The sequence below is a fragment of the Equus asinus genome, chromosome 3 (genome assembly GCF_041296235.1).
Source record: "Equus asinus isolate D_3611 breed Donkey chromosome 3, EquAss-T2T_v2, whole genome shotgun sequence".
Lineage (NCBI taxonomy): Eukaryota > Metazoa > Chordata > Mammalia > Perissodactyla > Equidae > Equus > Equus asinus.
The window spans coordinates 141,906,312-141,928,509 of NC_091792.1; the positions used below are offsets into that span (position 1 = coordinate 141,906,312).

The 22,198-nt window shown below is 49.1% G+C and overlaps 2 protein-coding genes across 2 annotated transcripts in view; one reads left to right on the plus strand and one right to left on the minus strand.

Moving 5' to 3' along the window:
• Positions 1-1,819: 1,819 nt before the first annotated feature.
• Positions 1,820-22,198, minus strand: part of ANAPC4 (anaphase promoting complex subunit 4) — a 59,646-nt gene continuing 39,267 nt past the window's right edge. Inside the window, exon 29 of the mRNA XM_070506113.1 lies at positions 1,820-2,282. Within this exon, the coding sequence (XP_070362214.1) occupies positions 2,268-2,282 (15 nt within the window). The 3' untranslated portion in view covers positions 1,820-2,267. The remainder of the gene's footprint in view (positions 2,283-22,198) is intronic.
• On the plus strand, positions 6,291-13,816 carry LOC123284738 (uncharacterized). Its single transcript, XM_070506453.1, has 8 exons — positions 6,291-6,332; positions 7,488-7,730; positions 8,546-8,683; positions 9,078-9,196; positions 11,025-11,179; positions 13,094-13,151; positions 13,339-13,429; positions 13,556-13,816. Exons 1-8 carry the CDS (start codon positions 6,291-6,293, stop codon positions 13,637-13,639), a joined length of 930 nt encoding a protein of 309 aa, XP_070362554.1. The 3' UTR covers positions 13,640-13,816.

Sequence of the window (22,198 nt, forward strand, 5' to 3'; positions counted from 1 at the left end):
TAACTTTGATATTATCCAACTTATCTATTTTTTTTATTTTGTTTCTTGTGCCTTTGGTGTCATTTGGCAATGATTATTGCCACATCCAGTGTCATAAATCTTTTCTCCTCCGTGTCCTTCTAAGAGTTTGGTAGTTTTTGCTCTCAGGTTTGGGTCTTTGAGCCATACGTGCAGTTATTTTTGCACATAACTTTTTGTACTACATTATTTTCTCCTTGAGAGCAGGGATCAGGTCTGCACCCCCCACAATATCTAGGACAGTGCCTGATGCATAGGAAGCGCTAACCATCATTGCTGATGAAGGCGATGATGACCAGGCAGCAGGCTTCCTGTTTCCAACCTCCCCAGAGAGGACAGGACAGACTAATGAAACCATCCACTGTCAAAGCAGCCCCACCCCCCCAAATCCTTTTAACCAGCATTGCCTCTTTCAATTCAAAGCTGAACCAGAAAGGAGGTCAAAAGCAGCTCCAGACCACTGGGGTGGGCCCCAAGCTGCGCTGTCTTCTCAGACATCTTCAGAAACACTCCTGACCGGAGTTTACTGTGAGGAATGTATTCTGGGGTGCAAACGGCCCAAACAGTCCCCAGGATGCCAATCTCGCTGCTGCTGTTGCTGACCAGCACCCAAACCCACATGAGCGTCACACAGTTCGGAGCATTGTTTCTCAAACTGCGGTACCCTCAGGATCAAAATCACTTCAGACAATTGTGTAGAATGACCCCGATTCACTGACTCAATATCTGGGGCCCAGGAAGCCCAATTTTTAACAGCCACCTCGTGGTCCTCATATGTACAGAAGAGTTTGAGAAAGGATGGACCAGATATGTTTCCTGAAGGTGCCCATCTTCCTCCCCAAAATGCCCTGCGGCCCTGAGAACACCTCTGACTTCCAGGCCGGGAGAAGGGAAAGGGCAAAAAACAGCGAGGGGAGAACGCCATAAAGGAGAAAACAGGCCCGAACAGACATTTCGGGGGCCAGGGAGGGCGCAAAGGGCAAAGGCAATGGGTGAAACGGAAACTCTCTCACAGGGTGGACGAGGGGACCTCAGGGCAGGAGGGAGGTGAGGATTAGGAAAAGAGGGAGAGAAAAACGGTTCAGAGAGAGGATGTGGAAAGAAAGATGGAGCCAAGGACTTGTCCCAAGGAGGCACAGCTGCTGGGAACTACTGAGAGAAGCCCAGGGAGAGTGGTGGAGTGGAGCAAGAGGACCTGCCTTCAACTCCAGCTCTAGGGCTTACCTGCTGTGCAACACTGAGAATCTCACTATGCCTCTCTGAGCTTGTGTTTCCCCATCTGTAGAAGGAGATGATAATAGTGCTTCCTACTTTGCAGAGCACCAAGTAAAGTGAAGGACATGAAATACTAAAGGGCTTTGGCACCTATAACTCCAGGCATGATAAGGGACATGGTGGAGGTGTAACGATCAGCACCCGAACACGAGGCCTGGGGAAACCAGAGGCCCAGGGGCCCCCCAGCATACGGGTAGGGGCCCAGACTGCAGCCGGAGGACCTTGGCTTGCATCACAGCTTTACTTACTGGCTGCACATTCTCAGGCAAATTAGTTAACCTCTCTGTGCCTTTGTTTCTCCTGTAAAACGTGGCTAATAATAGTTCCTACTTCACAGACTTGCTCTGAGAATTAAATGGATTACTGTTGATAAAGTACTTAGGGCTCGATACACGTGAATGTTTGTTAAAATATATTGTAGGGCAGAGGGTTTATTTGTCAAGGAAGGCATAGTGTGGGTGTGCTGGGTCGGGGAGGGTAGGAGCTCCCAGGAGGAGAAACAAGCGAACATTTTATTTTCTTTTTTAAAAATTATTTTATTGAGGTCATATTGGATTATAACATTGTGTCATTTCAGGTGTACATTATTATATATCAGTTTCTGTATAGACTGTATCGTGTTCACCACCAATATTCTGGTTTTTATCCATCATCATACATATGTGCCCCTTTACCCCTTTCACCCTCCCCGGACTCCCTTTCCCTCTGGTAACCACTGAACTGTTCTCTTTGTCCGTGTGTTTCTTTATCTTCCACATATGAGTGAAACCAGGCAGTGGTCGTCTTTCTCTATCTGGGTTATTTCGCTTAACATAATACCCTCCAGGCCCACCCATGTTGTCGCAAATGGGATGACTCTGTCTTGTTTTATGGCTGAGTAGTATTCCATTGTATGTATATATATATATATATATATCACATCTTCTTTATCCAATCATCAGTCAATGGGCACTTGGGTTGCTTCCACATCTTGGCTATTGTGCATAGTGCTGCAATGAACATAGAGGTGCATAAGTCTCTTTGTATTGTCAATTTCATCATCTTTGGATAAATACCCAGTAGTGCAATAGCAAGATCATAGGGTATTTCGATTTTTAATTTTCTGAGGAATCTCCATACTGTTTTCCACGGTGGCTGCACCAGTTTGCATTCCCACCAGCAGTGTATGAGGGCTCCCTTTCCACTACATTCTCTCCAACATTTGTCACTTCTTGTCTTGTTAATTACAGCCATTCTGACAGGGGTGAGGTGATATCTCATTGTGGTTTTGATTTACATTTCCCTGATGATTAGCGATGTTGAACATCTGTTCATGTGCCTGTTGGCCATCTCTCTATCTTCTTTAGAAAACTGTTCTTATCCTCTGCCCATTTTTTGATCACGTTGTTTGTTTCTTTGTTGTTGAGTTGTACGAGTTCTTTACATATTTTTGAAATTAACCCCCTGTCGGGTATATGATTTGCATATAAGGCAACGTGTCTTTGCCGCTCTTCCTTACATTTCTCCACCTCTTCATCCCCTTCTCAGTACCTGCTCCAGTTTAACGCTGTTACCACTGCTGCCCACTAGAGGAAGCCACTTCCCCCTCCCCACCTCTCTCCTCCCTCCCTCTTTCTCTGAAAAGGCTGCTTTGGAAAATGCTCACCTTTCTTAGCAAACCCACATGGCTTTGATCTTTCTAAAACAGTGTTTGCCAAGAAACCAAATCATCTATTTGATTACACGAGTTCAAACCAAAGTTTACAAAGCTCAGGCGCTCACCTTGCCCCGATGCCACCTTGAGCCAAACTGGCTACCCAACCAAGGCGGTGCAGACAGGTTAGGCCCCATAGGTATTCATGTCCTCCCAGGGTCCTGGGCCCTTCTCTCCACTGCCCTCTCTGGGGACCTTGGCCTGATCCCTACTCTGGGAGGAGAAGATTGATTCTGGGTATTGGGGAGCGGGGGACACTCTCCTGACCTCCTCACCATCTCCCTTCCTCCCCCACATTCTCTCCCTCTAGGGCAGAGGTGGGCAGCGCACTGGAGAGGCCATAGGCTCCATTAAGGGGCCAAGTGGTTATTTCCTTCCAGGAGAGCAAAGAGGCTAAGAGGCCACCCAGCATACAGTGAGGGGTCCCACCTCTGCAGTTAGGGGCCCCTGGCTTGCTGCTCTGAGATGACCTTCCTCCTCTGGAATCTTCCTGCTGCAACACCCAGGGTGAGCTAGCGATGCAGAGAAGAGCAGGGAGCCCAGTGACGCAGAGGAGCTCTTCCTGTGGCAGCTAGAGGCCTCCCAGGAATGATCCCCCCTCAAGCCCAGCAGGCAACTTTCCCTTCTGGTGACCTTAACTAACCCTGTTGGGCATGGGGCCATGTGGGACTGAAATCCTTACGTGCTCTGGGCTCTGGGGACAGTGTTGTTCACCTGCAATCCCTGGTGCCCAGCACTGGGTCTGTGCGGCTCAGGAGCTGTTTGGGAGAAGAGAAGGAGGAACAGAGGCAGGGGAAGGAGGAGAGGTGAGGAAGGAGGGAAGAGAGACGGAGGGAGAGAGGAGGACTGGAGAGCAATTTAGAGGGAGGAGCCAGACATGGAGAAGCAGAACTGATGGTGTCAAGGACCTGATCTTCGAGTGAAAAATTGTCGCTCAGGTGGTTACAGCAGGAGGATGTCAGAGGAGGGAAATCATCTCAGAGCACAGACCCCAGGTGACAGCATCGCCCCTCAACATGGGCCCCTCACAGTGAGAACTATAGATCCTGCCTGCAAGGAGAGGTGGGGGCCAAGATTGACGGCAAATAACAACAACAACGGACATCTGCGGCAACTAAGTCAGAATAACAGCACTCATAGAGCAACTACTGTGTACCCAATAATGTTTATACAAGTTACAGACGTTCTTTCAATTTAATCCTCATGGCAACTCTCCAAAGCAGGGGCAGCTCTTATCCTCCCTGAACACACTAAGAGTTTAGGTGACTCGCCAGACATGCCACAGAACTTTCTGGGGTTGACTGAAGATAGACCAGGACTTGAGCCTAGATCTGCCTGAATCCAGGATCCACTGGATCTTCACCACTATTGGTGCAGACTTTAGCAGGGCTGCTGCATACTGTTGTATAGGATGTGGACTGCACAAGGGCACCCCACCTCCCACCCCCAGGAAGGGCTCTGCCTGCCAGCCTCAGTGCAGGGCTGTGAGCACCCAAAGAGAGGAACATCTTCCTAATTCATCCAGAGGGGCTCGGTGGGTCACTGGCCTCTCTGCTGTTGACCCATACTTTCAACTCTTATTCTCACAACCACCTTTTCAGGAAGGTGCAGTAGCCACTTGGAATTCAGATTTAACACTGATGGGCTTGGTTATCTGTAGGAACCCCCAAAGCAGGGCTAGAGTGTGAAATCATTGGTCATTTTGCTGGGGCTCAATCTAAATCCTTGTGGGAAGGTCTCCTGGCCAGTACGTGAACCCTGGAGCTCACAGGCCTAAAACGTCACTTTGTGGTACCTCATTATTTCCCCTTTTATGGGGAAAACTAAACGGAGGATAGTATTCATAAATATTGGAATTATTAAAAAAACATCAAAAAGCATATCATTCAGAGAAGGAGAGAGACGGCACACTCCAAGGGTGTAGTTGACGAGCTTAATAGAGGGAATAGAGTTACGATTTGCAAGAAGTCGGGTGATTAGGGGACCCGACACTGCTGTTGAAGGCCCCGAGACTAGCAACAGTGGGGAGCTGTTTCCACCAGAGGCCTGGAGGGGCGAGAGCACAGAACAGCATTGGTGGACCTGGGGGAGCTGGAGCCAAAGAAGAAGAAGGTCGCCTCCGCCAGGAGCGGGGTGATGGGATAAATGCCTTGACCTCTTTCTCCTCTCATCCACTGTCTCCCGTCTGTGCCTCTCTCTCAGGTCAAACCCAACAGGAATGTGTTGGGGCCCAGGGCAGGCCGCCCCAAAATGTCCCACAATAGCATACTGATTATTTTGAATTAAAGTTATCTGAGAAGCAAAAAAGGCCTTCTGACCCTCCTGTCTCTGTTCCCCTGAGAGCAGGAAATACATCTCCCCTGTGAAGGGTGCTCTCCTTGCATCCTTAGCACCAGAGCCGGGGATCCAGGGCCGAGAAGCTGCGGAAACAAACCCTGTACATTTACTGCCTCAAGCCTCAACTCTGCTTAAATTCCTCACTAACTACACATCCGGGACCTCAGTTTCTTTGTCCTGTCATTCCTCACAAATTTATTGTTTCTCTGTGTAAAAGATACATATACTGCCTGCTTCCTTCACTCTTGGAGCGTCATTTCTCTATGACCTCCAATACGTACGTACTAAATTGGGTTTTTCTCCTGTTAATCTGGTCTCGTGTCAACCTTATTATTAGTCCAGCCACAAGAACATGAGAAGGGAAGAAGAGGGGACTTTCCCTCGCTCGGACAAAGGCAGAGGGCAGGGAGCCTGAGTGACACAATCCACAGAGCTCAGCCTGCCAGGCACAGGGTTCAGAGGGGAGAGGAGAAAGAGTATGGGGGAGATGGGGATGGTCCAGCCTTGCCTCTGCTTCCCTTCGAGCGCCGAAGGACTCTTTCCTCAGCTTCTGGCTCAGTTCTTCCACAGTTGCTGGCAGATTGTCCTCAGCTGCCTGGAACCCTCACCTCATGGGGCTGAAACATTTTGGCCACACTAAAGAGTTGGTGAGGATGTAGGAACTCTTGCACGCTGCTCATGAGAGTTCCCATTGGGATTGACCCATCAGAGACCCCTCTGGTTATACTAAATGAGGCTGGAAATTTGCAGACTTCTCAAGTTAGCAATTCCACTCCTCGATATACACTCTATAGAAACTCCAGCAGGAACACAAGGACACAGGTATAAAAATGTTAACTGAAGTATTGTTTGTAATAGCAGAAACTTGAAACAACCTAAATGCCCATCAACAGAAAAATGGATAAATAACTTGCGGTGTATTAACATGATGGAATGTTCTGCCGACTTGAAATGATGGAACGACAACATGGGCAAATCTTCAAAGCATAATACTGAACAACGAAAAAAGGTAGGTTGCAGAAGGCTATGTGTAGTGACACAACAGTTTATAATGTGTGCATATATGTGCATCATATATTATTATATCAAAACTTTATATTGTATATGGTGTGTAAACTTTAACAACACATACAATAATAGATTTATTTATGGAGCCAATATTTGCATTAATAATATAAAAACATGCCTGGGAATAATAACCCAATTCAAAGGGAGGGAGGAAAGGAAAGGAATATGGGGAGGGGTACAAAAGGACTCCAATGGTGTCTTTAACACTTTGTTTCTTTTGTAAAAACCTGAATGGCAAAATGGTGAATTTTATAAACCTGGGTGGCCGGTGATGGCTGCTCGCTATATGACTTGCTATGCTCTTCTGCTTGCTGGAATCATGCGTAAATTTTCAAGGTCTCTTAGATTTCATGAATTTCATTCCGGGACTCTGGGGCTCAACATCTCACACCACCCCTTTAATTAACTCACTTGGCCCGCATGTCCCTAAATACTTTGAACCTCCTAGAACCCTGCCTTCCCGGCTCTGAGAGACCCTCGTGGTCTTCGCCCGCTGCCTGGAATCCCGGAGAACCCTCCTCGTAAACCCGGTGTTTGCTTCAGGCTGTTTGAAGAGCCACCGGCCTGCCCCTAAGGACACTTAACAACTCCTGCCTCCTGCTTAATCGCTGGAGAGGCTTCAAGCACTGCAGAAGAACTAAGGACAACATTCCCTTCCTCAGCCCGTGACTCTCCCCACTCCCACGTCCCGGGAAGCCTGAGGACAAACCTACAGAGTCAAAGGCTTTTTCCAGTAACTGTCACCCCCACAGGGCCTGGCTGCCCTTCAGAGCCCTCAGCATGTCTCCCCCCCACGAGGTTTCTGGGGGTTGTTGCCTACGTTTCCAAAACCAAACACCCACTCCAGGGTGGCAAGAATGTCACAGTGCGGGCAGAGAGGGCTCTGGAAATGCCCCTCCTAGTCATTTCCCGAAACCCACACTAAAAAGGCGTTTAAGGAAACACCTAACCAGTTTGGCCTTGGGTCCGCACAAGAAAAACCGAACTTGTCTTTCCTTTCCCTTGGCCCCCACTCCCACACACGCAGCCCTCCTCAGCCTCCTCCAACCCCCGCTAAGAATAAAACGAGGACTCAGCAGCTGCATGTGGCCTTCAGGGAAGACAAGACAGAGGCCTGAGAGTGCGGGAAGGCGGGCGATCTGTCCTGGTCCTGCTGTCCTTCCCCTCTGGGCTCCACGAGGGCACCTTTGCCAAGGATGCTGCCCCCCTGCTGCACTCCACACTGAGCACCCACCGGGCTGCTGGCCAGGCAGCCGAGAATCAGCAAAGAAACCCCGCCCTGGTGCTGACATTCCAGTGGGGGAGACAGGCGATTTACAAGGAGATAAATAGTCACAGAGTATCCTTGCAGGTGGAGACACGCGCTGGGCAGAAAAGCAGAGTGGGAGAAGGCGTGACTGGGGCCGGGGGAGACCAATGCCTCACTGATAGGATCAGGAGGCCTCTCTGGGGAGGTGACTCCTGAGCACAGTGGACATTGAACATGGGGTGGGAGCCAGGCCTGGAGACATCCGGGGGAGAATGAGTCCAAGAAGAGGGGCCTGCAAGCAAGTGATGGGAAATGCAGGTGGTGAGATAGCCAGGGGCAGACTTGTCACAGTGCTGGGAGAGCACTGTCATGGCCACCACCTTACAGACTAAGAAACAGAGGGCCCAGGAGGTTAAGAGGCTTGCCAAGACCAGCAGCCAGGATTTGCTAGCTGAAGCCAGGCTGTCTGACTCAGAGAGATTACTTCCCGCTATCTCCCTATCATAGGACACACATAGATGCATGACCTTTATCCAAACCCTGGGGCAGCTGTGGGTGGAAATTCAGAAGCTTCCAATTTAAGAATGCTCACACAGTGCAGTATGGTATGGTCCGTGACACCCCCGGGGGATCTGGGACAGCACACAACAATTAAATATATTAACATAGCAGGACACAATTAGACATATTCATATTTCTGCAGCAAAACATACTAATCTTCACACTCAGAGGACCAAAAGAAGAATTGTTAACAGCCTCAGTTCAGGTGAAGTTTGCCACCAAATTCAGGTTAGTTACCAAAATAACAACAAACAACTTCTGGTTTTCGGAGCCTTTAGGATTTCCACTAAAGCTTGGGGGGCGCAGCGTTGCAACTTCTGGAAATGTCAGCTCTGTGAAGACAGGCTGCAGAGAGGCCAGCTGGGAGCACCGTCGCCCGCATTCGCATCTTCGCGAGGCCCAGACCAGGAATCGGCACAAACTTCCTCCTGGGCAAAGGAGCTCCCGGCAGCTCAGGAGCGGCCAGCACCGCGCGGGACAAGGTGATGCAGGAGTCCAGACCGCCTGGCCGGGTTCGAAAGGGCGCCCCGAGAGCCCAGCTTTACTAAATAGGCAGCAAAATGAAAGGTTCCATTCAGCTCTTCCTACTGGGCCCTTCCCCGCTGGGTTGGGTTTGAAAACGCGGCCAGAGGCAGAGAAGTGAAAGACGGGAGACAGAAAAGCATCTCTCCTGACCAGTCCTGGTCCTCCTGCCCCAGTCCCTACAGAGACATGCAAACCAATGCTGAGCCCCCTCCCTGGGCTCCTCCTCTCACTCTGCCTTGGCCCCTCTCTCCTCTGCTCAGCCCCTGGGAAGGGTCAGAACCCGAGGGAGGCTGAGGGGGCGGGGCAGAGCTGCCAGGCGCAGAAACATCATTTCTTCCTTCTGTCCCTCAGCCTGGCAAGAGGCAGTGGCGTCATCCCCACCCAAGGTCAGGTGCAAACCCGTGGTCCGGCGGCCTCCACTTCTGCCCCAAGCAGCTTAAAGATTCACTGAGAATCAAAATGCAGCAGAGGTAAGAAGGAAATGATACAAGCCCAGATTTTCCTTGGGAAATTGGGAAAGTAGCCAGTCATTCATTCATTCACTCCATTATTCTACAGAGGTTTGTTGAGCACCTACTATGTGCCAGGGGATTGGGATACATCTGTGAAGAAAACAACAAACGCCCTTGTCCTCACTGGAGAGGGAGTCAGACTTGGATTCAAAATATCACAATGTGCAAAGGTGATGGGTGCCTGGGGGGCGAACAGCGCAGGGCGAGGGAGACCAGGGTGCCTGGGGAAGGAACTGAGTTTTAAATAAGGTGTCAAATTGAGCAGAGTCAAGAAGGAGGAGCCATCCAGAGAGTCTGCGGGAGAGTGTTCCAGGCAGAGGGCACAGCGAGGGCAAAGACCTGGGGGAGCGATGTGCCTGGCAACTTCTAGTTCAGCACAGAGGCTGATGAGACCAGAGCTGAGTGATCAAAGGGGAGGAAGAGGAGAAAGTGTAGCGGCGGAATGCGCAGGCAGAATCACTCGGGGGCTGGTCACACAGGGCTTTGTCTTTCATTCTGAGCGAGAAAGGGAGAGTTGGAGAGTTTTGAGAAGAGCCCATCAGGGTGTTGGTTAGAAGAATCACTCTGGTATCTGCAGGGCTTGGAGATCATCAGACTTGGGGAACCAAGTTGAGCTCTAAGCTTCTGAGTAAAGAGGTCCACTATGATCCCAGGATTGTAAGACAATATGTATGGTTTGCAGAGGAGCTGGGAGGGAGCCTGGAGAGCCCATGAGGAGGCTGCTGGAGTTCTGGTCTGCAGTAGCCAGATGGTGGCACTGTGGACAGGGCGTAGGGCAGGAAACCCAGGCAGTATTTCAAAAGTATAATCCAGATAGGAGACAGTGGATCAGTCTAAGGAAAGCAGCAAAGATGAGCCATAAACTTTCTGACCTGGGAAACTGGACTGTGGTGTATATTAATACAACGCCCCAAATTAATAAACTGACATGAACACTCTTTAGATGACCCACCCTCCAACCTCGTGCTGTGTCAAGTCCGCCTCTTACACAAACCACCGTGCTGGGGAGCTCAGGCTAAGTTTGTTCTGGCTGCGTTTGAATTCTGGCTGTCTACAGATGAAAACGTATGGGGTTGTTATTTGTTGTGGGGGGTTTTCTTTAAAACCTTTTTTTTTTTAAGATTTTATTTTTTTTCCTTTTTCTCCCCAAAGCCCCCCAGTACATAGCTGCATATTCTTAGTTGCGGGTCCTTCTGGTTGTGCCATGTGGGATGTCGCCTCAGCGTGGCTTGATGAGCAGTGCCATGACTGCGCCGAGGATTCGAACTGACGAAACACTGGGCCGTCTGCAGCGGAGCGTGCGGACATAACCACTCAGCCACGGGGCCAGCCCCCCTTTAAAACCTTTTTTTAAAAGGGGCACCACTCATTGAGACACACTGGGGTGGCATCCCACATGCCACAACTAGAAGGACCCACAACTGAGAATATACAACTATGTGCCAGGGGGCTTTGGGGAGAAAAAGAAAAAAAATAAAATCTTTAAAAAAAAAATCTTTCAATTGCATAAAATTTGCTATTTTAGCCATTTTCAAGCATACCATTCAGTGGCATTAATTGCATCCACAAAGCTGTGCATGTAGTGCTTTTTTTTTAAATTTCAATAAGCCTCGGTTTTCTCATCTGTTACGTGGGAATAATAACAAAAGCTGCCTTGAGGGCGACTGCAAGGATTAAACGGGATAATCCAAGTGAAACAGCTCAGTGCCCAGCATATAACTGACACTCAGCCAATGTTAGCTGTTTCCTACCTTATTGCCTCTCTCCTCCTCTGTGTCATCCCCAGTCACACTGGCCCTCATGGCACCCTCGTCACCTCTTGCTGGTTGGAGACTCCTCTCCTCCCCCCACAGAGCCACCAGACCCATCTTCCCAAGGGCAACATCAGATCCAGTCCAGCCTCTTGCTCAAAACTCCTCAGGACTCGCCACCATCGTAATGGTCAGTGTCTCTCTAACTTGCCCCAGAGTCACCTGAAGGGTGTTTTAAACCACAGATTGCTGGGCACCCCGCCCTCCCCCCGGAATCTCTTGACTCAGCAGTGCTGGGAGGAGCCTGAGAATTTGCATTTTTCACAAGTTCTCAGGTGATGCTCCGGGGACCCCACTTTGAGAACCACTGAGCTGAGGGATAAGGTACACAGCATCTGACCCCCTCTCTCCACTCCCCCACTGCCACCCCTGCCCCATCCGGAGCCCCCTCGCACATCGGCCTCGTTCTGTGCTCTCTCCCCCACGGTTCATTCGTAACACAGCAGCAGGAGGGGTTCTTTGAAGACGGAAATCAGCCCATGTTCTTCCTCTGCCTAACGTCCTCATGGTGTCCGCGCTCATTTCAGATAAAACCCACAGGCCCTGCCATCTCCCCCAGGGGCCTATGATCCGGCCCCCTACCGCCTCTGCCTGCCCTCCTCGCCTCTCCCCTGCACACACCTGCAGATGCTCTTCTCTGTCCCAGATATTCCCCTGGCCCCTCTCTCACCTCCTTCAGATCTCTTCTGGAATGCCCTGCCTAACCTAAAATAGCAACTTCTTTCCTCTCCCTTCCTCCTCTTCAGCTCCTTAACCTGCTTCACATTTCTTTATAAGTTGGTGCCATTCCCTGAAATTATCTTGCTCATTTACTTGTTTCCTGGATTATTGTCCATCCCTCCCCCATCATTAGAAGGTAAGACCATAAGGGCAAGGATTGACTGTTGATCAATATATACTGTCAGTGCCCACAATGATGAGAGCACATAGGAGGTGCTCAATAAATGTTTGTTGAATGAATAAATGACATCCTAACTCCTTAGCATGGCACATAGTCTCTCCGTGATCTGACCTCTGACCACTTTTCAGGCCAGATTTCTTGTCCATCTCTCTGAGAACACTCCAACCATACTCAACACTTGTGGGTGACCCAATTGTTGACACCTCCAAGCCATCACACAGGCTATTCTGTTTGTCTGGAATGCCCTTCCCTACTCGTCTGTGTAGGGACGACTTACTCATATTTCCAGATTCAGCTCGAGCACAGCCTCCCCATAAAGCCTTCCCAGGCTCCCAGAGGCCGCCTGCCCTCTTGCTCTTTGTCTGGTACCTCCCCTGCCCCGGCCCCACACCTCGTATCTCATTTAGATACTTGTCTATCTGTGTCCTCCTCAAGCCACTCAAGGGCAAGCCAGGGTCTCCTTCATCTTGTATCTGGGGGGGCTGGCACAGGGCCTGGTACCCATATACCCAGGGAGTGTTGGTCAAATTGGGGAATTAGTGGAAACCAACCAAATCTCCTGAGTTTAGATTTTCTTAATACTACTCTTAAAATTACAAAATACACGCTAATTATTTCTCAGGAAAATACCCAAGTATATACAAGGAAAGGTATAAAGTTCCTAATTTTCCAGGACTCTCTGGAGCTGCTCCTGACCCCCAAGCACTTCCGCCCAGGCGGCAGGCCAGAAAGTACAGGGAGTGGCGCCAGCCCAGCATCTCACCAGCTTCCCAGCAGGGTCCCATGGGGGGGCCGAGCAGAGGCGGGAACGGGCACCACCAGGAGAGGAGGGGGGCTGACTTGGCTGACCCCGGGGTCAACCTCTCCCCTCTACAAGAAACTTGGGATGACTTCCGCCTTCTCCTCCTCCTCCAGTCGAGAGAAAATGTGTGCCTGGTGCTTTCTTACTGCTTCAGAGCTGCCCAGGTTGGCATTTCCCAGAGAAGCTGGTAACATTAGTATCAGTGAAATGGATTTGTTGAACGTTCAATCTTTTTTTTTTTTTCCTCTTTCCTGTTTTTGGCCTTATCAGAAACTCCAAAAATAAACAGATTCTTTCTCAAGCCGGACCCTCACCATAGTCTTGGTGTTCTCCTTCTGCAGAAATCAAATGTGACAGCAGAAGCTCCCTCAGAGCCTGGCCCACACAGCTCGCCTCCAAGTGAGTCTGTCCTTCTGGTTGGCGTGGGTGGACCAGCCAACTTACAGTTCAAAAGTTGGCATCTCGTATAACTTTACTACAGAGAAAAGATGCGCTGGTTGGCAGACATGAGTCTCTGGATTGCTTGAAAATTGTATTCCTCATTGGAAAGTGTGATTTTTAAAGAGAATTTTTTCACTCCTAAAAGAGGGCAAAGAGATTACAAGACTGTGGACAGTTGGACAAAGACCAGGATGAAGGTGATGCTGGTGGTGATGTTGAAGAAGAAGATAAGCGAGGTAAAATCGGGTCTAGCACTTCTTTCAGACCTACAAGTATGAAATAAAGCTGCAGGCAGCATGAGGGGTTTAGGTAAACATCGTAGAGACCAATCTGATAACCACCAAATGTATGCCTCCCTCCAGTGGTTGGATGAATTTCTACACTGGCCGCTTCACCAACTCAGATCCGCAGCCTCCTGCTTTTGCTGCAAGCCAGCCAGGAGTTGAAATTTGGCCATGGATTTCCAGAGTCTACTGTATGTCGCTCTTACTTCTTCCCCACATTGTTCCTGGCCTCGGGCCCCCAAGACCTACACCTTGCTAAAGTGCCCTCTCATAGGTTTGCATGACCAAATATATCAAGTCCAAACTTTAATATAAATAATAATTTACATTTGTCCAGTTACCTAAGGTTCACGGTTTGCTTTTGCATCAATTATCTGATCAGTGGATATACCCATTTTATGGGTGAGGAGGTTGAGTGGCAGAAAGATAAAGTGATTTACTCAAAACCACACAGCTAGTTAGATGCAGCACTGGAAGCTTTTCCATCTACACTGCAGCAGACCTTGAAAGGGGGGAATTATCTGGTTAATTTGAAATACAGAGAAGAAGAAGAGAGGTGTTGAATTTCATCCTTTTTTATAAACACTGCAAGGTGGGAAAGAAACTTAAATGAGACTCAGTATAAGTGGAGAGGATTATGCTGCCTCTAACCTGACATGACTTGGGCCCTGAGGGGCTGATTCATATAGGTTCAATAGTGCTATGGTCAACGGCTTATAGGGTATTGTAGAGTCAAGCTCTGCTACAAATGGCAGCTGGAGCTAGGAATTCCAATGGCCTAGGACAAACACCAGCCTCTCCATGAGTCAGGCTGGGACACATTCCCTAATAAGCTATCACATTCCTTATGTATTCCAGCTCACTTGAAAGGAAGAGAGAGCCTCCTGGCAGGCACCATGCCATTCAAAGAAATTCTGCAGCTATAGACATCTCAGAAAACAAGGTGTTGGAGCCAGCCTGGTGGGGTATTGGTTAAGTTTGCATGCTCTGCTTCAGTGGCCTTGGGTTCAGGGGTTCAGATCCTGGGCATAGACCTACACACTGTTCATCAAGCCATGCTGTGGCAGCATCTCACATACAAAATAGGGGAAGATTGGCACAGATGTGAGCTCAGTGACAATCTTCCTCAGGCAAAAAGAGGGAGACTGGCAACAGATGTTAGCTCAGAGCCAATCTTCCTCACCAAAACAAAAGTGCTAATTGAGCATAACAAGATATTGTTTCCCACTGACCCTGGAGTCAATCCTTGCAGATACCAAAAGTTTTCAAAAAAATGGTGGCCCCCAAAGCTCTCCTTGCTCTACCTTGGTCCATCTCTGTCCTTCCTCCCCAGGCAAAACCTTAGAAGAGATTCTTCACAAAAGGAGATTTATAAATAGCCAATAAAATATGAAAATTTGTGCAATTTCATAAGTCATATGAAAATGAAAGTGAAATCACAATGTGATACCACTACACACCAAACAGAATGGCTAAAATGACAGGGACACACAATACCAAGTCTTGGCAAAGAGATGGTGCTACTGGAACACTCATACACTGCTGGTGGGAGTGTGAAGTGGTACAACCATTTTGAAAAACTGTTGGCATGCACCTTATGACCCACTCCTAGGTATACGCCAACAGAAATGCTGACTTATGTTAACCAAAATATATGTACAAGAATGTCATAGCAATTTTACTCCTAATAGCCCCAAACTGAAAGCAACTCCATGCCCATCAACAGAATAGATAAATAAATTGTGGTATAATCATTCAATGGACTATGAGAAGGCAGTGTTAATAACATTGTTGTGACACCACAATACAGATGAATCTCACAAAGATAACATTGAGAGAAAGAGACTAAACACACAGCCCCAAACCTGAAGGACATAAGGTGAGCTGGAGCTGTCTTGTTTGGGCTTGTGGGAGCCGCTTTTTAAATTTTCAGGAATTTTTCAGGCTGGTTGCTAAACACAACCACTATTTAAAATTATATAAACATACAATTAAGTAAATTGTATTAAAAGCAAATATAATGAATACTCAAAATTTATTCCTAATTTACAAAATTTTACTACACGTAAAATTTACATTTTTACAACATGTTACTATTATCCATGTTTTCGAAGTTATTTACGCCTACTGTATCTGTGAGGTCCAACGTCTTTGTTGTCTGACTTTTGTCTTAACTCCTTAACATAAATGAAAATTTAAATAACATTCGTATCAGAAGTACATTCATTCATTAAGGACATGAGCACCTCCTTTGCTGAACTGGGTAATAAACAGCTATTTATTCATAGTCTGATTTTGCCAAATCATTCTTGAATTGCAACTAAAGTTTGGTTACACTATAAGAGTTCCACAATAACAAAAATGAAAGCATTCTATGAGAATCAATTGTCCATACAGAATATACAGCAAAGAGTATTGTATATTTTGTTATTACTTGTAAAGTGTGGACATGACTTCCTGGACAAAAGTCCCTTAAGAGCCCAGCAAGGGAATGAAAACAGTCTCATGTGAAGACATATCATCGTGAAATCCCAGAATACTGGGGGAAAAGGGATGATCCTAAATGCATCCAGAGGATAAAACAGGAACAAAACCAAGAGCCAGGTCCCCACAGACGAAGGACAGGTCATGGCAACACAGGGAGCTAGAAGAGAAAGGAGCAACACCTTCGAAATTCTGAGGGAGAGGATTTCTAACCTCGAAATGTGCACCGGACCATACTATCAATAGATGTTAAAACAGAACAAAGACATTCTCAGAGATAAGACGTCTCAGAAAGTTTACTCCCATGTACCCTTTCTCAGTAAGCTTCTGGAAAATATGCTCCCCGCAAACAGGAGTTTTGACTTAGAAAGAGAAAGATACGGGATCCAGAAAACAGAGGTGAAGTGAACTCTGGGGTGATGATGAAGGGGATGCAGGGTTCCAGCTGTGACAGCTCCAGGGCCAGCTGGAGCAGGTCAAAAGTTCCATCTCGTTTTGTATAACACATTTCCTAGGGTCCTCTCCCTACTGATTATAAGAAACCTGGGACTTGTGTTTGAATGATGCTTGGGTCAAAAACTCTTGGGTTTCGTTCAATCAAAAGAAGTGCATCTTGGGGCCAGCCCCGTGGCCGAGTGGTTAAGTTCATGCGCTCTGCTTCGGTGGCCCAGGGTTTCGCCAGTTCGGATCCTGGGCACGGACATGGCACTGCTCATTGAACCACGCTAAGGCAGCGTCCCACATGCCACAACTAGAAGGACCCATAACTAAGAATATACAGCTGTGTACCGGGGGACTTTGGGGAGAAAAAGGAAAAAACGAAATCTTTAAAAAAAAAAGTGCATCTCAAGGCTGTTTTCTGGTCTGTAATTCAAGTGTTTCTCGGGCTCCCCGGAGACTTTTGTGAAAAGTGCAAAGTACTGAAGGCAGGACAGGTGGGATCAAGGTCACCAAGAAACCAGGGCAATGGGGCACATGGCCCGGGAAGGCTTTTAGTGAGCACTTATTGTGTTTCTCCAGCCACTCAGAACCAAAGTGACCACTGGGTGTTTGCAAAAGCGTCATGATGGCACTGTCCTGTGAGTCACTTCTGCAGGTACCAGCCAGATGCAACAGTCTTCAAACTGAGCATGGCACAGGGCAGAGCAGGGGGTAACCCAGGAGTGGAGTGGGGCGGCGGTGCCCGAGGCTGTTGGTTATTAATCACCATTGACTGTGTCCAGCACCCTCCCCACCACTCTGCGGTAGAGGCATGGCTGGAGAGCAGAAGGACTTCTTCCAAAACAACCTTCATGCAAATGAGCTCTTCCCCCTTGCCAACAGCCACCTTGGGAGGCCACACTCGTACGCCAGCCCATATTACTGTTTTACCAAAGGTTTAGAAAAGACCTCCTTGGCAGTGGCCAACAGCCCCTGTGTCATATTCTCAGTACCCTCAGTGGAGACAAATGATCACCCTTTGCGTTTGGAGGGCCGTCAAAGCCAGAGCTGATGTCTGAGGTGATACTTAAAGGGGGAAATTTTCTTTGACCAGAAAGAAAAATTTAACCAAAGCAGTGAGGTGATGGTGATGAAGTTCTGGAGTTAAACCCAGCAGCGCGGGGGGGTAACCATGGCTAGGTTTATGGAGTGTGGATCTGGGCCAGCAGCGCTAACCCCTCACGTGCGCGTTATCTTCTCTAGCGCTGGCCTGGACCCCATGCGGGGCAGGCTCACTATCCCGTAGCACAGATGAGGAAGATGAGGCTGCCCGACGTTCAGCAGCCTGGTGAAGGTCTCACAGCTACTAAGCGGCAGTGTGGCCTGGGAGCTGGCTCCGTCTGCCCCAGAGCTTTTTGTTGGGACTCGGGGAGGGGGATGAGGGACTGCTCCGAGGAGGCAGCCATGTGCAGGGAGGGGAGACGGCAGGTCGGAGGGACTGGTCCCCACAAGGGAAGGGAGGGAGCGAGTGCTGTAGGGACGCACCATGTGGGCTGGGTGTGCTCCAGGGAATCTGCGATGGAGCAGAAAGGACAGCTCAAAAGGGCCCCAGCCCCTCGGGGCGAGGTGGACAAGCCACAATGAGCAAATCACTGTGCAAACGTTCCATTTTCTTGCTTACGAGCATTTTGGGGCGCCTTGACAAGCCTACAAGTGGGGGCGGGAGGAGCCACTTTGAGGATGTTGGTTTGCCACCTCGGGAGTTCCCCGGGTGAAATTTGAAACTGGTCCCCAGACACAAAGGGCAAGAAGAGACTGAGGAAGGAGGCAGACCAGTCTAGATTGGGAGGGGCAGTTTAAGAAGCAGGGGAGCTGGCTTACGGGGCTTGTCTTGAGCGGCTGTAAGACAGGAAGATCTCCACATCTGCCTGCCAGAATCTGAAAAGTGTATGTAGAGGCCTTAACTCGGTCCAGTCTCGTGTGCCATCCAGGTGGCCTCAACACCACCTTACTCTCTCAAGGCTGCGTCCTTGATACAGCTCCCACTGTGGGAATGGTGGGTGGAACGTACGTTCCAAGGACAGGGGAGGGGGTGAGGAGCCCGGGTCCAACTTGAGGGTCAACCAGTGGCCACGTCCTCCAACACATGAGCAGCAAAAAACGCATTGAAATTTGATTTTATACTTAGAAGGCAATTCATTGGTTTTGTATAACACAATGCTGATTAGGTCCTTGAAAATTTTGCTCTTGACAGATTAAATATCACCTTCCTCTCTGCAAGCTTTTAGCACAGTCATTTGCTTAGCAAATATTTTTTTCAAAAATAGACCAAAACTTCTCTATTTAAAACTAACAGGATCTGAATTAGTGAAATTTAACACAAGGTAGAAGTTTCTTTTGGCCTGTGCTCACTGATTACCCACACTGCCCAGAAGACCTTGGCCATACCAAGACAGAAAAAACACAACAGAGGGGGTGCCAGCTTGAGAAGGAAACAGGCTCATCAACTAGGGTTCCCAGAGGAGGCCCTTGGTGACAGCACGGTATCCCCTTCTAAGTAAAAGTCTGAAAACTACAGCCAGGTCAGGCTCCACTCAGAACCACATGAAGGCTTCCTTGGTCATGAGTCCAAAGAGGAACCCAGGAATGGCTATGTCATCTGCATGGCCCAGTGTGAAACGAAAATATGAGGCCTCTTGTCCAGAATTTCAAGACAGCAACAGCAGAGTATAAGACTGAATACACATAGGGTCAAAAGCCAAACCAGATATAAAAACAGAACTCCGACCCACAGCCTGCAGCAACGTGCCCAGGAAACCAGCTCCTTATCCACAATAACCAAGCCAGGAAGCCAGGCTTTTACACAAGTCATTCTCGTAGGAAGTCAGACTGTCATCTCTAGTGACAATCCAGGACGCCATCAATAATCCTTGTAACAGTCAGCCCCAAATGGCCAGGACATGATCAATAACTGACAGCTTCCCTAGTTTTTGTCCCTGCTTCCAACTCAGGACCAACCAGAGACAGCCCAATATGCACCCCTAACCAATCACAGAGGATGCCCCTCTTCTAGTTGGGAAGCCTCCAGCTTCCCGAGCCAACGGCCTCCAGTCAGGACACATCTGAAGTCTTCCCTTTTCTGCGCTATGAAGCTTTCCCAGCCCCCCTGCCTGCCTTTGAATCTCTGCCAAATCGCGGCGACCGCCTCCCTTGCTGTAGCCAGCTCAGAATACACACCCTTTGCTTATTCTCACTTGGTTGGTTTTCATTTATTTCCACAGAGCACTGCACCGAGCCTGGGCCCTTCAGAGCACAAGGCCCTGTGTGTATCCACATAAACAAGCGAACTGCTGCCCTCTGCAGGAGCTTCCAACCAGCCAGCCAAGAAGACTCAGGAACTCTCCTGAAGAACGACTCCTGAGGGGCACCCTCCCACACGGTCTTCCTCCCTGGGATGTCTTTCTGGGACTGCTGGGCCTGGCAGAGAAGCGCCTGGCCACCCAGCATCAGCCAGAAAGCCCATGCCGTGCCTGGGCTTCGTGGCTTGAGGCATTCCCATAGAGCACCCTCAGAAACCTCCGTGGCCGCAGCTGTGGGGAACAGCTGCCTCCTACCTTGGGCGGCTCAGCTCTGCAGACCTGGCCCTGAGGGCTGGGAGCCTTGGCGTGGGCCAGCTGGGGGCTAAAGTTAGACTTCTCAGGCACCAGGGGGCGCTATGGCTTCCCAAACAGGATTCAGGGTGCCCGGTCTCCATCGATTTCAGGGGCAGGGCTTCTTAAAAGGCACAGATCTTCAGTGATGACTTACATCCAGGCACCCCCAGGTTCACACACCAGAAGAGGAATAGATGCTATCCATAAGTAAAGGGAGCAGGTGATTGATGTCAGAGATGTGCAGTGTATGACTAAGAACTTGGTCCCCATTCCTCACTAGCTGTGTGAACTTGGGCAGGTTACCTAACCTCTCTGGGCCTCTCCATCCTCCTCTGGACAAAGGCAATAATGCTTCCTTTCTTATGGGTGATGGGGTGGAGGCAGCTGAACAAATTAATACCTGTAGTGCATTTAGTCCAGGTCCTTGCCAGTGGTTAGCAATCAGTAAACACAAAGGTTATGGTGAGAACAGAGATGACAGCAGCCTGGGGCTGGTGCGGTGGGGCCTGGAGGAGTGAAGGGAAGCTTGGAAAAAGCATTTGAATTGGTCTCTGGGACCGATGGAGGGAAGGCAAGGAACAGCTAACCTTCAGTCTTCTAAATTAGGTGGACGCATTTCTCACACGTCCCCCCAGAGCAGCGCCACCCCCTCCCTCCTGTTGTGCTTCAACCCGTGAAACATCCTGTCTGTTTTCTTTTCCAGTGATTCTGTGTGTAGTGTCATCCTCTCAACTCCCTTCTGGCAGCAAACGGTCATCCACCCCGCCAGCTTCCGGAAATGGGCTGGACCAGGTGGTATGTATCACATGCCCATTGCCCAGCCCAGAGCAAGACTAGTTGTAAATTCGCGTTACAGTTAATTACACGTAAACAGGCCATTGCACTAACTAATTTCGGAACTAAGGGGAGTGAAAAGTCCTAGGTTGCAAATTTGAGAGAGCCAAGGCTCATGTTTTAACTAAATTGCTGAGCCAATTTACAAATTTGTTCCTTCAACTTCCATTTCTCCAATGGAAACTAGGTTATTCCATTTCCTGCTCCCTCCTAAGACTTTCTCACCTCATCAAGTCCCTTGTCCATGTTGGAGGAGCAAATAGGATAATTGGCATGTGATGCTCGGAGCTATTTTGTGTAATAACTCAACACCTAACTTATTTTCTTGACACTGCATTATCATAGTTCCTAGCCCACTAATAATGGGCCAAATGTGTTTTCCTGGTCTGTATTTCATGGAGTCATGGTCTCTCTGTGTTCACAACAGAGTATTCTGTTTTGAAGTTTGCCTCCTGCAAATTGCAAATGTGCCCTCTGCTCGGCCCATGCCGAGAATGGTTTCTCTGAGGATCCTCTCTCTACCTCTCCCCAAGCTCACCCACGTTCCACTGTCCGTGAGAGCCTTTACCCGCTGAAATCTGTGACCCACAAAATGCAAAGTAATCTTGATGAATTGGGAAATGGGACAGAGAACATTCACAGCCCAAATCCAGCGGGCAGCTTCCCCTCTATCTTTTCTGGGGAAGGAACGTGGCTCTGTCTCTCTGGGACCCGAACACACACACGAGAACCTCCTCAGGTGGCGAAGAAAGAGGCACGTGCGTCACTGGCTGTGGGCAGTGCTGTCTTGGAGGAAACCACACTAGTCTTGGGGGTCAGAACTTGGGGTTCAGGACCCAGCTCTACCACATACCACGCCTATGCCTGCAGGAAAAAAAAACATCGCTCCTTCTCTCAACCTGTTTCCTTACGGAGCCGAGGGTAATCATGAATGAAAGAGCTCTGGGAAGAATGAAGCTTATCACGACTGTGAGCCGTCACCATTGTCAGTCCGTGCCACCCGGACATTAGGGTGGTCACACCACTGAAGGGACACTGCGCTCAGGGAGCACGGCCACAGGCAAGGCAGCTGGGGGCGGGGAGGGAGGGCAGTGTCTTGGAACAACACAGACCCCAGAAAGACAGCACGTGCAGTGGCTAAAAGCAAGGGTCCTGCACCAGACTGCCTGGCTTCACATCCCTCTCCCACCCCCACCACCGTGTAATTCCCATGGACAAGTTAGAAAACTTGCCTGTGCCTCAGTTTCTTCATCTGTGAAATGGGGATGATGCTAATACTACTACTTACCTTGGAGGATTGTACTGGGACATGCTTGGAATGGTGCCTGGC

What these genes read in the sequence shown, in the direction of transcription:
- LOC123284738 (XM_070506453.1), top strand. Translation starts at nt 6,291, where the DNA reads ATGGGCAAATCTTCAAAGCATAATACTGAACAACGAAAAAAG. An exon ending in CCAGCACCGCGCGGGACAAG is followed by an intron (nt 8,684 to 9,077) that starts GTGATGCAGGAG and finishes TCTGTCCCTCAG; the next exon opens with CCTGGCAAGAGGCAGTGGCG. An exon ending in GACTCGCCACCATCGTAATG is followed by an intron (nt 11,180 to 13,093) that starts GTCAGTGTCTCT and finishes CTCCTTCTGCAG; the next exon opens with AAATCAAATGTGACAGCAGA.